The sequence below is a fragment of the Balaenoptera physalus genome (assembly GCF_965194825.1).
Source record: "Balaenoptera physalus genome assembly, chromosome: 6".
NCBI classification, from domain to species: Eukaryota; Metazoa; Chordata; class Mammalia; order Artiodactyla; family Balaenopteridae; genus Balaenoptera; species Balaenoptera physalus.
The window spans coordinates 136,934,297-136,946,964 of NC_138885.1; the positions used below are offsets into that span (position 1 = coordinate 136,934,297).

The following is a 12,668-nucleotide window of genomic DNA, read 5'->3' on the forward strand; positions in this document are numbered from 1 at the left end:
AAGCCCTCAGGCTCCGCTTCACACAAAGCCACGACGTCCAGAAGCAGACCCTCGGACTAGGGGTTTCAGCCCCGGGCTGCGGGACAGGGCTGAGGGCACTCCGGCTCTCATCCCATCCCAGGCCCTGGGCTCAGATCTGAGTGTGAGGTTCCCGGCCCCCCACGTGGGGCACACCAGCACCCAGGAGCCCCTCCTCCTTCCCTGGGAACTTGGCCCTGGAGGACGCTGCCGAGAGCCCTGGTTTTCCCAGCAAACCCTGCACTTGGTGCAAACATGGTCCCGCCCCTCCTGTTACCAGGCCGCCTGAGCAGCCCCTTTGTTCCGTGATTTTAGGGCTGGTAGATGTGCACCCTCTGGAAGTGGGGTGCACGCCCAGGAAGTAAGGTGCGCCCTAGGGACTGGGGTGTGTGTCGGGAAGTGGGGTGCATCCCAGGACGGGGCTCTGCCTGGTGGGTGTGCTTCCCCGAGGCGGCCGCTAGGTGGGGGCCGAGAGCAGCGCGTGAACGGAGACTCGGAAACTCCCAGGCTCCCTCCTCCTTCCCCCGCCCCTGTCCGTCCCACTCTTCCCAGGAAGATTCTCACGCTCTCCAGTGGTTCAGACACTGTTTAATGGGCAGTGGGGCAGGTAAGAAACGTGGCATTCACCACTGCTAGGGCAGGATCAGTTAAAACCCCACCTTCGGAGAAGCCTCCACTTAAAATTCCTGAAAGTCTCCTGTAACGTCAGGAGGTCTGACTGCTCTCACCTGCCAGGCTGGGTCAAGGTCGGGAACAGGACACGCTGCCGTACAGGGATAGGGACGGATAGGGACGGATAGGGACGGGCCTGAGACCCCCTGCTGGGGCACCAACCGTGGCCCTGGGACTCCTGGGGCTGGCACTGCGGGCACAAGAGCCCTTGGGGAGGGGGGCGGGCGGCGGTGGGGACATGCGGAGAGGCAGGTTTCGGTGCTGAAGGGACAGCGCACAGGAGAGCCTCTCAGAGGGCAGCGGGGTTTGCACGAACATACCTGTGACATCCAAAGGACGCTTTTTTAGAGCCGTGACCACTGGCCCATCTTTCCTGCGTAACAGGGGGCTGCTCCGTCTTTCAGCCACTTTCTGCTTTAGCCTGGAGCGTAATTTCAGATTGGGTTCAGAAGCTGCACAAAAAGGAGACACCATTACAAGCAGGCAGACACAACTGGGGTCAAGGTTATCTCGTGGGCAGTGTAAGAATATGCTCATTGGGTAAATATTAGCTGAACCCAGACGTGGTGTTCCAGGGTGGAGCAAGGCGGCATCCTGAGGCCTCGGGCAGAAGACGTCCAGCCCCATCCATCAGTCCAAACACTGACTCAAACGTGCCTGATGCCTTCAGTGAACTGTCTGCGACAGAGGGTTATATACACATTCGAGCGGCCACTGCGTTTACAAGGAGCTGGGAGGAAACCTGGCCATCGGGGATGGTTTTGGGGCTCTGGCCCACGAATGTTACTATGACCTCTACATTACAGACTTTCCCGTTCACCTGAGAATCACAAATTCCTCCCTCAGGTAACAGCCCAGGAGCCAGCTGCCCACTCGAGCTCCCGGCCACCGAGAGGGTGCTGAGGTCAACCTGCCCCGGGGAGAGGATTGGCCATGCTGCCTGCAGGTGTTCGCCTGACCCCTGGGCACAGGTGCTTAGGCTTGCTTTGGTTTTGGTTAACAGCTCTGCTTGTGTGCGTGGAGCCCTTTGCAAACCCGCATCTTTAAGCCCACGGTGGTCCCAGCCTCTGCGCCTGGAGCCCAGACCACCCCCCAAGCCGGGCCAGTCCAGTCCCACATCGGGGGTGGGCCGTCTTGGGAAGAGGGCAGCCTCACACAGCCGGGGCCCTCCCGGTGGCCTCCAGACACAGGAATCTCAGCCCCACAGGCCGGCAGCTCGGGAGTCCAGGACAGTGGTAAGACCACCACCCTGGAGATGCGTGTGTTCCGAGGCTTTCCTCAACTACATTCAAGCTTCTACTACTTGTGGATTTGCAAACCGGCGAGTTTTTACCTTTTGTTTTTGTTTTTAATCAGCTACCCTGCTGTTTTTAATCTTTCTGGAACAGGAAGTTTACTGCTGTCTAGAGCAACAAGCAACACAACCAAATTCCCCCTGGAATCAGACATAAGCTGGTTTGGGTTATAAGAACCGGGCCATGTGTGTGTCTCACGGCCACTGTGACTCTGCCCTTTGGGGAGCACAGGGGGCAGGGCTGGGGGTCCAGGCTGCCGGGTGACCCTGAAGGAGGCTCAGAGGCAAAGGACGGTTGTTCTGTGGATCCTGGAAAGAGGAGAGAGAAGCAGGCCCCCTAAACGACGCTCCCCAGAGAAATCAAAGATGTGCAAGGAAGGTGCCAGCCCTTCCCAGAGGCTCAACCTGCTCTGGAGGCACTGATTCTGGGAGAGACGCCCTCTCTGCTTTGCAGCATTTGTATATAAAGCAAGGTTCCCTGGCAAGACTTTCATGTCGAAAGACGAAAAGGATCCAACTACAAAGCAGCCTCCCCCACTGGCTAGAGGATCCACTTCTATTGTTTTTAATACTATTTTTACATTTTTGAGATAACTGTAGATTCACATTTCATTTGTTTCTATTTCTACACTGAGTTTCTTACTTTATCATTATTTAAAAAGAAAAAAGAAAGCCCAAACCCCACCAGATTAACAGACAAGGAAACAACAACTCTTCTCCCACTAAGATCTCAGTTGAACCGACACGGGGTTTCCACCACCACGTGTCCGGCCCGGGGACGGAAGCTGCGCCTGAGATCCAGGGCAGTGCAGCACCTACAAAAGGGAGCGCGCGGCCCCCGGCCCCAGTGGGGGCCCCGTTCGGGGGCACTGAGGTCAGTCTATCTGGAAGCAACACCGACTTGTCCTGACACCACGCCCAGCAGCGAGTGAGGAAAGCGGAGACTGAGCCACCAAGGATGCCCAGGACATGGCGGGGGCAGCGGCACAGAATTCAGAGAGTGCGTGTGCTCAGAGCTGCCCTTTTTGGAATCCTGAAAGGACAGTGAAGCATGCTTCAAACAAAGGTGAAAGAGCGGAAAGAAGATATCTGAAGAAGAAGTTGAGAAATCTGAAAAATGGGAGTAAAAAGGCCCAACGTCAAATTAACAAAAACGCCAGGAGAGAACAGAGCAAACGGAGCAGGGAAAATCACTGGCAAAGTAATTCGAGGTGTGCTGCTCCATCAGAGGAGACCCGGTGCCCCAAAGGAGTCAGCGTGGGCTTGCTGTGGCCTGCAGCCCCTCGCCGGGGGGCGTCCGGAGAGGTTTCAGAGCTGCAGGGCCCAAGGGTCTACCTTGCGAGCAGTGTCGGGTTCTGCAGCGGCCACTCCCGGGGCAAGACGAGGACCTGAAAGTCCTGAAGGAAAGTGGCTTCTAGACCCAACCACATCATCCATCACGTGGGGGGCCAGAATAAACGCATTCACCAGCACGCGAGGCCTCAAGAGATTCACATTCCACGCGCCATTTCTCAGAAAGCTCGGAAAAGCTGCACAACCAAGATGAAGGAGACCACACACAAAGGAGCCCGTGGAGTCCAGGGAAGAGGCCGCGTCTCCCCAGGACACCATGCGGGGGGTCCAGGGGCCATAGGGGGCTTCCGGGCTGGAGCAGAGCTTCCGGACTACCTGCCGTGGAAGAGGGGCTCCTCCATCTGCCAAAGCGTGCGGACGAACTGAAAGCAAGTACAGGGACACACGGGGATGAACTGAAAGCAAGTACAGGGACACATGGGCATGAACTGAAAGCAAGTACAGGGACACGTGCGGACGAACTGAAAGCAAGTACAGGGACACGTGCGGACGAACTGAAAGCAAGTACAGGGACACATGGGGAATATGGCCAACGTTTTATAATAACTACACACGGAATATGACCTTTAAAAACTGTCCAGTGTACAATATTGTACATCAACTATACCTCAATTAACAAAAAAACAAACAACCCAGGCACACAGGAAACTAAGCAAATGAAAGGGTTAGGGCAGGGCCAGGCAGGGTGGGTCAGCCGTTTCCCGAGTGAACCTTGCGGGGCTCTTTGATTTATGGACATTTATTTACTTCTATAACAATAAAAAATAGAAAGACAAAAGACAGACTAGAATATAATTTTTTGTAGCATACATGACAGACACAGGATTGGTATTAACGTATAAAGCAACAAGGAAAAAAAACCAGCCAAGAGAAAAGCGTATGGGTGAGCTACCTTTAAACACTGGACGTTTAGGGACCCTCCCTGTGTGACCGGTATGGTCGCAGACGCTGGGCACAGGGGGTGGACGAGAAAGACACGGTCTGGCCGGCAGCCCTGCTGCCTGGCTCAGGAGCACCGGGCACCCTGCGCCACGGTAGTGGGCAGAGGGCTTCTGCAACACAGCACTCGGCTTACTCCCTGGTAGGGAAGATGGAAAGTAAACAGAGACACCCAAACCCCACTAACGATGACAGAACTGCTCTTTGGAACATCAGAGACGCTGTGACTTCCGCACCCATCACACCGGCTCGAGTGAGTGGTGGTAGCACCCCACGAGTGACGTGGGATAGGGGCCTCTCACAAGCGGCTGGCAGGGGACCGCGTGCTCGGCTCTCTATGCTACGCATGCTCACCCGAACTGGCAGTTCCATTTTCAGGATCTATCCTACAGAAACAGTGAGCAAAGGGACCTATATTTGTGGGCAAAATAAAAACTAGAAAACTGTTACAACTGCTGTAATTTTCGCATGTTGGGATAATATAGAAAAAGGTGCTGATCTTAATACATTGAAATGGAGTGGTACCCACGATACAGTGTTAACTGAAAAATAAAGTTGCAGCCAAAGGGCAAAGCAGGTGTTTTTGTTGACAAAGAGACTGCCTGTACACATCACACACACACACACACACACACACACACACACACATACATGCACACCCTACACAAAGGCACAGACCACATCTGTGCAGAGAGATGCCAAACCAGTAACGGGAGCTGTCTCTGGGGGGTAAGATGCAGATGTGTGCATTTTACTTATGTTTTAATTTGTCGTATGTATGCATTCCTTTTGTGATTTTTTAATTAAAAAAGCACTCTACTTGATGCTTAAGACTGGTATTTTTCTACACCCTCTTTCCTACTCAGTAGTTTCAATAGCGTATTTCAGGTGGCCATCAAGCTCAGACATGAACAGTGCGTATCTGAAAAAGATTCGTTCAAGATCTCACTTCTCATGTGAGAAGGAGTCCAAGTTTGATAGAAATCGAAGTTTGAAGTGAGGCCCTTCTCAACGTAGACACTGCCTAGTACCTGACCGTACTCGCCATCTCTACACGTTTCTTTGGAAAAGCACAACAAAGCCTTTTTGAAAACCTTCTGGGCACGTTCACGCCCATTGTTTAATGAGCACAAAGTTGATGGAAGACAGCCCAGTACAAAAGCCCCCTGCGGGGGCCGGAAGCTGAGGGGACCCGGCAGGGCCAGGCACTGTGGAGCGAACCCCCTTCTCCCCGCCCCGGCAGCTCAGAAAGGGCCGATTCCCTGGCCCGGCCCTGAGCAAGGGCCGCAGGGCATCTACCACCCTGCACCTGACGCATACAAAACACACCCAGGTACAACTGTGCACTGTGTGGGCGTTGCCCACAACTGCCCAGGCCGCCAGGATGCCACGGGTTCCGCAAACTGCATCAGAACAACGCATGGACCACGGGGCGACCGGTCCCTTCCCAAACTGCAGAGGCGATCATCACGTGTGACAAAGGCGGCTGTGCCCTCTTCTCTGGTGACCTCGAACCACGCTACACGTGGACGTAAAATAAACTAGCACAACTACTGTTCAGCTCACCAGGAGGCAGGGAAAGCTTCGCTTACTCACTGACAACATGTGGCCACAGTGATCAGAGACACCCCGTTCTGCCCCGGCTGCTGAGCGCCGCCTTGCCTCTGGCAGACCCTTATCAGGCGGTGGAGGCCCTGCTGGGGTGCAGGCTGCGGAGTGGGGCCCCCCAGAGGCAGCCCATAGGGCCAGGGCCCCTGCAGAGACCTGAGACGGGGCCTCGGTCCATTCTACCTGTACTGGAGTGAAAACCTAGCTTTGCCCTCCACGTGCCTGGGCCCCCTCCCTGGCCGGGCCCCGCAGGCGGAACGTGACGTCCACCCTGGGCCTGGACCCTGCCGTTCACCTCCTCTTGCGGGGCTGGAGGAGGCTGAGGACTGTGGCCCGTCCCCCCACCCGCCATACCAGCTCAGGGCCCGGCACCCAGGAAGCACCCGGCCACTGCTCGCTCACTAATCGCAGGGAAGACACAGGCGGGTTGGCAGCCGCTGCTCGGGCTCGGGCACGCGGCACTGCCTTGGAGTGAGCGCACCCCCTGCAGGCTAAGTGCCAGGAACCCAGTGGACCCCGGCTTACGGTCCTGTGACCCGGCAAGGCACCCAGCGCGAGTGTCCACCCAGGGGCCACTGCCAGCCTTGAGTTGGTAACAGACACACGGCTCCCTGCAGACCTGGACTCTGTCCCCTGGGGCCGTCCAGGAACCACTGGGACAGCAGTCGCTGACGGCAGGGTCGTAAAGGCTCACTGAGGGGTTTTCAGTGACTAGATTGGGTAAAACGGGCCATAAGTATGCCCCACGCTCACTCTACAAACCAGACCCTGCCACCCCCGAGGGAACACTGACAGGGAAGGGCGGGAGAGGGGCTGGAGGGCGTGGCTCTGTGTCCCTGGTGGCCTCACTGGCGGCTGTGTGCACGGCCCACGAGCGGCCAAATCCTCCCTTCCGCTCCTGACCCCCACCCGCCCCCCGACCTGCCCTCTGAGGCAGCAGCCCCACAACGGATCCACCCCTGAAGTAGCGCACTGCTGCCCCATTTCACAGATGTGCAAACTCGCTCGGCGAGGCTGTCTGCCCAGGACGCTGGACGGTGAGGGCCAGGCTGACTGCAGAGCTGCCCCTCGTGAAGCAGCGCGGCTTCAGCCAGCGATGGAGAGAAGCCCGTCGTGTTTCCCGTATCTCGGCAACCGACCAGTGTTTCCCGTGAACAGCTGCTTCCCTCGGGGGAAGAGACAGGTGTGCTCTCCAGAGAGGAAGGGCCCTGAGAGAGGCGGACGGCTCGGCCCGGTGGCCAGGACCCCAGTCCTCCACGTCCTCCGGAGTCGGCTGCTCCAGGGGCCGTGGGCACCACGCCTGCCACACCCAGGGCGGGAAAAAGCACCGTGCGCTCAGTGTACCCACTTTACTGATGAGAGACTGAGGCCAGGAGAGCCTCAGTCATCTGTCGTGCGGCACAGAGCTGCAAACCAGGTGGGAGAGACCCGCCGGGCTGCGGGATCACCGCCCGCCCGCTCAGAGTCCTGCCACCCCGGCTGCGCTCCCACTAGGGCCAGGCTTCCCGGGGCAGGCGCGGCCTTTGTCTCCTTGCCCGGGGTCTTTCCAAGCACAGTCCCCCGTTTCGCTGATTGGAGCGTGGCAGATCACAGCCCCAGCCTCCAGAACGGGGGCGTGGAGGGCAACATGGGGGAGCCGGCCGGGGGGCCGACAGACGCCCCTTTCTACGGAGCCCGCAGGCTCTCAGGGTGAAGCCCATGCCCTTCTTGGGGGACCATGGGTGACAGTCACGCACTCGAACTGGAGAAGAGAGGACAGAAGCTGCGCTTTCACCTTCACCAATGGATGCAACCCCGCCCACGTGGGCAGACGCCTCCCCTCTGACACAGGGCGGGGGGCTCTGCAGACCCCGCCGCACGCTGGGGCCCCTCCCTCCCACACCTGCGCTGGGGTCAAGTCCACGGAGGCTGAGCTGAACTCCCCCTCCCTTCACCTCCGGCTCCCGTTCGGGGTTTGCTACACCACATGCTCTCCGGGGCGCAGCTCTGCCTCCCGAGAGGCCCCACGTCTTCTGTCCTTAGGACGCGGCGGCAGGGGAGCCTCCGGCCCTGCTCCCAATATCTCATCCCTCGGGTGAAGAAGCTGCTTTAGAGCATTTCTGTCCAGAATGGACCAAAATCATTTGGAGAAAACAAAATTCGTCTTCACGAAGGAAAAGCTGTGTCGCACAGACCCATTTCCATGAAGCAGGCGCCCGGCATCTCCCACGCGGCCCTGTGGCCATGGGCTCCACCTGCCACCTCTGAGACCGGGGCAGCCGGCCCTCCACAGCCCAGACCCTCACTTCTCGGGGGCAAAGCTTCCAGAAACACCTCTCTTCCGGACCCTGGCCTTCTGGCCACCCTAATGCACGGCCCACGGTCGGTCTGATTTTTCTTAAAAGGCGTTTAAACCGTCACCGCTGGAGAAAGTGCAAGAGCCCTGGGAGCCCTGCTTGTGTCTAACACGCTTATCCTTCTGGTTTGTGAGGGAACTGCTGACGTAAGCCTGAGATGCGCACCTGAGAGGCCCCCCAGGACACAGTGAGCTTCGTCCCCGTACAGGTTTCCCTCCCCGTGTGGGACGCCCTCCCCGCCCGCCGCAGCCCCCACACCGACCTGTCTTTCTGAGAGGAAAGTCATCTTTGGCGTCGTACATGCCCAGGACCGGGTGGCTGTAGGAGACCGACGCCCCGCTCTGGGGCGGGGAGCTCTGGTCCAGGGAGCTGTGCTGCGTCTTCCTGCAGAGAACGGGCAGGACAGAGGCTTAGTGACCCGCACGCACGGGCACACATGGCCGTGCAGAGGGAGCGCGCACGGGAGCCCTGCACAGGTCCCCACGACGCCGGTCCTTCCTCTGACGCGCCAGCCCAGCTCGCAGCCGGCCTCCCGGGCACATTGGCCTCCTCTCTGGGGCAAGACTGAAACGACACAAAACCGACACTGAACAAGCGAACAAACGCCGACCGCAGCCTCCCCTGCCGGGCCCTCGGCGCCGGGGACAGCAGGCCGGCACGACCGCACGCCCGTGGTCCCGGCGCCTGGGCTCTGCCCAGCCTCTTCTCTCGGGTGTCTCCCGACCGGGTCTGTTCTCAGGCTGGGGGGGGTGTCACCACTGGCCACAGAGGGGACGGTCCTCAGGACACAGGGGACAGAGGGAGACAGGTGGGCTCCAGGTGTAAGGGACACAGGCGTGCCGGACGCAGCTGAGACCTGGCGGGGGACTTTGGGGACAGTGCTGGTGACGTCGGGTTCTTGAGGGCAGGAGCCACGTGGGGACTTCCCTTCAGCACATGTGCCTTCACGGGGACAGTGGCCCCAGCCAGCTCCCCTTCCTTGGGGAGGGAGGGGTTGGCGGCAGCACCTCTGCCCCGGGAGCTGATTCATGAGATTGACTTGCTTTATGAGCAGCCGGGCACAACGCAAAATCCCTGAAAGGGCCGGACAGGGGCGGCCGCCAGAAGGAGGCTCCACGTGGGGATCAGGCCTCGGGATGAGGAGGGGCGCGGCCGTGCTTGGGATGACCGTCAGCACACGCTCTGTGGGTGGGACTGCCGGCTCAGTCCCACCGGGAGCACTGAAGGTGTAATGAGCTCTGTGAGTCTTTAAACTGTGTCATCTGCTTAATGACTTGAAACGGATTTGCCAACTTACTTATGTGGAATTTGCTAGACTATTTGAACACACAGCACTCCACATCTACGCACCTGGTGTTGTTTGAATTAAGAATGTGAGCACTTACATGCTTACAGGTGGATATTTAAATATTTGAGAGCAAACCGGTGCAGAGAACGTGGTGATCACGGAGCCCAGGCCCAGGATCCCAGCTGGCAGCATCATGGGAAGCGCCCAGGGAGCCCCGGAGAACCGCCCTGCCAGGCTGCGCCGCCCCTCTGCCCCGTGCACAGCACCTCCCAAGCAGGACGCGTGTCAAGGGCGCCAGGGCCGGACCGGCCACCCTCACGCTGGCTGTGACCTCTTCATGTTGTGCCGCCAGGCCTCACCTCGGGGGGCCATCCTTGCACAACCCCATTAGAGGTCTGAGGGCAACTCTCTCTGCACCTGACATCTTCAGGCCGCATCCTCCAAGGAGCATGGCCTTGTCCGGTTCCAAACCTCTCCTTCAGTGCCAAGCTCTAACCTGGGAAAGAGTTCACTTTCTCCTTCATAAGAAACATGGAAGGGCCTGTGTGTGTATTACGTGATTTAAAAAAAAGGATAATTATGATTAATAAAATATTATAGGTAATAATAACTCTTATAGTTATACTTTAATGGTAGAGTTTGTTTGTAATTAAGCCAGAAGTAGGAAAAGCTATTTGTGTTTAAGATCTAACAGATTTTCTCTTCTGTTTTGATCTCTTGAGTTGCTGTCAGTATTCACATCCTCACTTTCTTGTCCAGCCTTAGAATGAGCTAGAACAGGAGGCAGCTGGCATGAATCTGCCTGTGTGCTGGCCTGAGAGCTCTCAGCAGACCTGCTCTGCGTGGTCCAAGAGAGCGTGGCCCAGAGCAGGCAGCCGGACCGACCCAGCTGGTACCAGCGCGGAAGAATCCAGACTTCAAGAGTGACGCATGTCACGCACAGCAGCCTGCGCAAAACCGGGGAAAACCAACTCACCACTAGATGCCCCGCGCTCAGGGCTCCCAAGGAAAACACAGCCCAGGGCTCACACCAGCCCCCAGCAAGCAAGAGTCTGGACGTGTGAGCCAAAGCCAAGTCCTGTCCCTGGCTGCAAGCACACTTAACACGCGCACACACACCACCCTTGTACCCCGGGGGCAGAACCTGTATTGCCGCTCTTCTGTCTAACTCAGTCCCAACCAGAATCTTCCAGGTTTTCAACCCTTCATTCCAGCCAGGGCAGGAAGCAGCCGGGGTGTGTCTCTGCTGTGACCCTGGCTGATGGGAGGGGCACCTTGTCTTAAAGACAATCCTCCCTGATGAAGATGGAGAAACAAATATGCCTTGTTTTCTTTCTAAACGTTCCTCTGACTGTAATACAGAATAAAGCTAAACACAAATTCGGCCATGTCAATTCTATCAACCACCGGCCTTTCCTATTACCTCAGATTTATGCAGGTGATTTAAAATAAATAAAACTTGTAATCAGTCACGCCAGCACTGTCCAACAGAAGTAACACAAGCTACATGTGTAATTTAAAATTCTCTCATAGACACGTGCACATGAGCAAAACGGAAGCAGTGAAATCAACTTCAGTGTTCTCCTTAACCCAATTTATCCCAAATCCTATCATTTCAACATGTAATCAATCTAAAGAGTATTAATGAAATAGTCCCCGTGCTTTTCTCCCATGAGGCTCTGAGATCCGGCGTGTCTGACGTTCACAGCTTGTCTCAATCTGAACAGCCCGCTTCAGCGCCCTGGACCCCCTGGCTGGTGGACAGTCTCCTACGATGAGCTTCAAGCTGGGGGTTCCCACACGTGTACACCGTGGAACCACCACGCCAGTAACGACACAGAGCAGCACCACCTTCACAGAAGGCCCACTGCCCTCTGGCAAGGGATCTCCACCCCCGGCCCCTGCCGCCTGGCTTCCTGTCACTACAGCTCGGCTGTGCTGACCCTAGAACTGCTTGCAAAGGCACCGCAAGGCACAGACTCTGTGTCTTCGATCAAGCTTGACGTTTCTAGGTGTTGGCGGGCAGCCCTGGGCCTCGCTGAGCAGCAGACTAGCGAGCGGGTGCCCCCGTGCTTCACCACTCACCTGCTGGCAGGCACTCGGCTGCTTCCGTTCCCTGGCGATCATGAATAAAGCTGCTATGACCATGGGGACACAAATCTTTGCCCGCATGGAAGACTTTCCTTCTCTTGGAGAAACACCTAGGAGCGTGGCCAGGTCATGGGGTGGGCGTATGTTTACCTTCATGGGAAACTGCCACGGTGGCTGTGCCACTTCAATCCCCACTGGCCACACGTAGGGGTCCAGGGCCTCCACGCTTTGGCCGACACTGGGTTTGTTCAATTTCAAACCCACTGGGTGTGAGGGGGCATCTTGCTGCACATTGCATTTCCCGGATGACTCACCATCTTTTCATGTACTTACTGACCATTTTCATCTTTATTTTGTGAGGTATCGGGGTCACGTCTTTTGCCCATACTTTTTCAGTAGGTTGCCTGTTTTTTGTTATTGAGTTGTAGGAGCTCTTTATATGTTTTGGATCAAGTGCTCTGTCAGATACATGCATTGCGAATATTTCCTTCCTGCCTGTGCCTTGCCTTTTTATTTTCTTAAGGGTGCCTTTCAAAGAGTAAAAGTTTTACATTTTGATTAAGTTTATGTTTTTTGGTTTATAGTTGAAGATTTTGGTGTTTTAAGAACTCTTTGCCTACCTCTTCCCCAAGATCATGAAAACTTTTTCCTATGTTTTCTTCTGGAAGTTTTAACAACTTAGCTTTTATGTTCAGGTCCATGACACTTAAGCTGACTATCATGTATGGCACGAAGTCAGGGTTGAGGTGCGGTTCTTTCCCTGTCAAGATTGGTTTTCCAGCAAAGCCTTGCCTTCATGCAGCAAGTGAATGTGGTCCATGATCTGGTTTGGTTTTGGGTGACAAAACGAGAAAGGTGCCAAACCCAACGCAAGCAAACCCATCCCCGCTGACTCCGCTGAGACGAGTCCTTCCCCACTGCAGCCTGCACGGCCCAGTCCCGCGGGGAAGAGGGAGCTCCCCACCAAACGCTGGACCCGGGCAAGCAAGCCTCCGCCAGGTCTCAGCCGCCCTGCTCACCAGGGAGCGGCGTGTCAGCCCCTCTGGCACCCTGCCCCCAGGCCTAGCCG

The 12,668-nt window shown here is 56.7% G+C and overlaps 1 protein-coding gene across 11 annotated transcripts in view; it reads right to left on the reverse strand.

The window, feature by feature from the left end:
- The window catches only part of HDAC4 (histone deacetylase 4), a 291,774-nt gene that overhangs the window by 72,729 nt on the left and 206,377 nt on the right, over positions 1 to 12,668 (reverse strand). For all 11 annotated transcript variants that reach the window (XM_082466245.1, XM_082466244.1, XM_082466242.1 and 8 more), the window contains 2 exons: positions 8,483 to 8,604; positions 1,011 to 1,142 (listed from right to left, as the gene is read on the reverse strand). In XM_082466245.1, the coding sequence (XP_082322371.1) occupies positions 1,011 to 1,142; positions 8,483 to 8,604 (254 nt within the window). The remainder of the gene's footprint in view (positions 1 to 1,010; positions 1,143 to 8,482; positions 8,605 to 12,668) is intronic.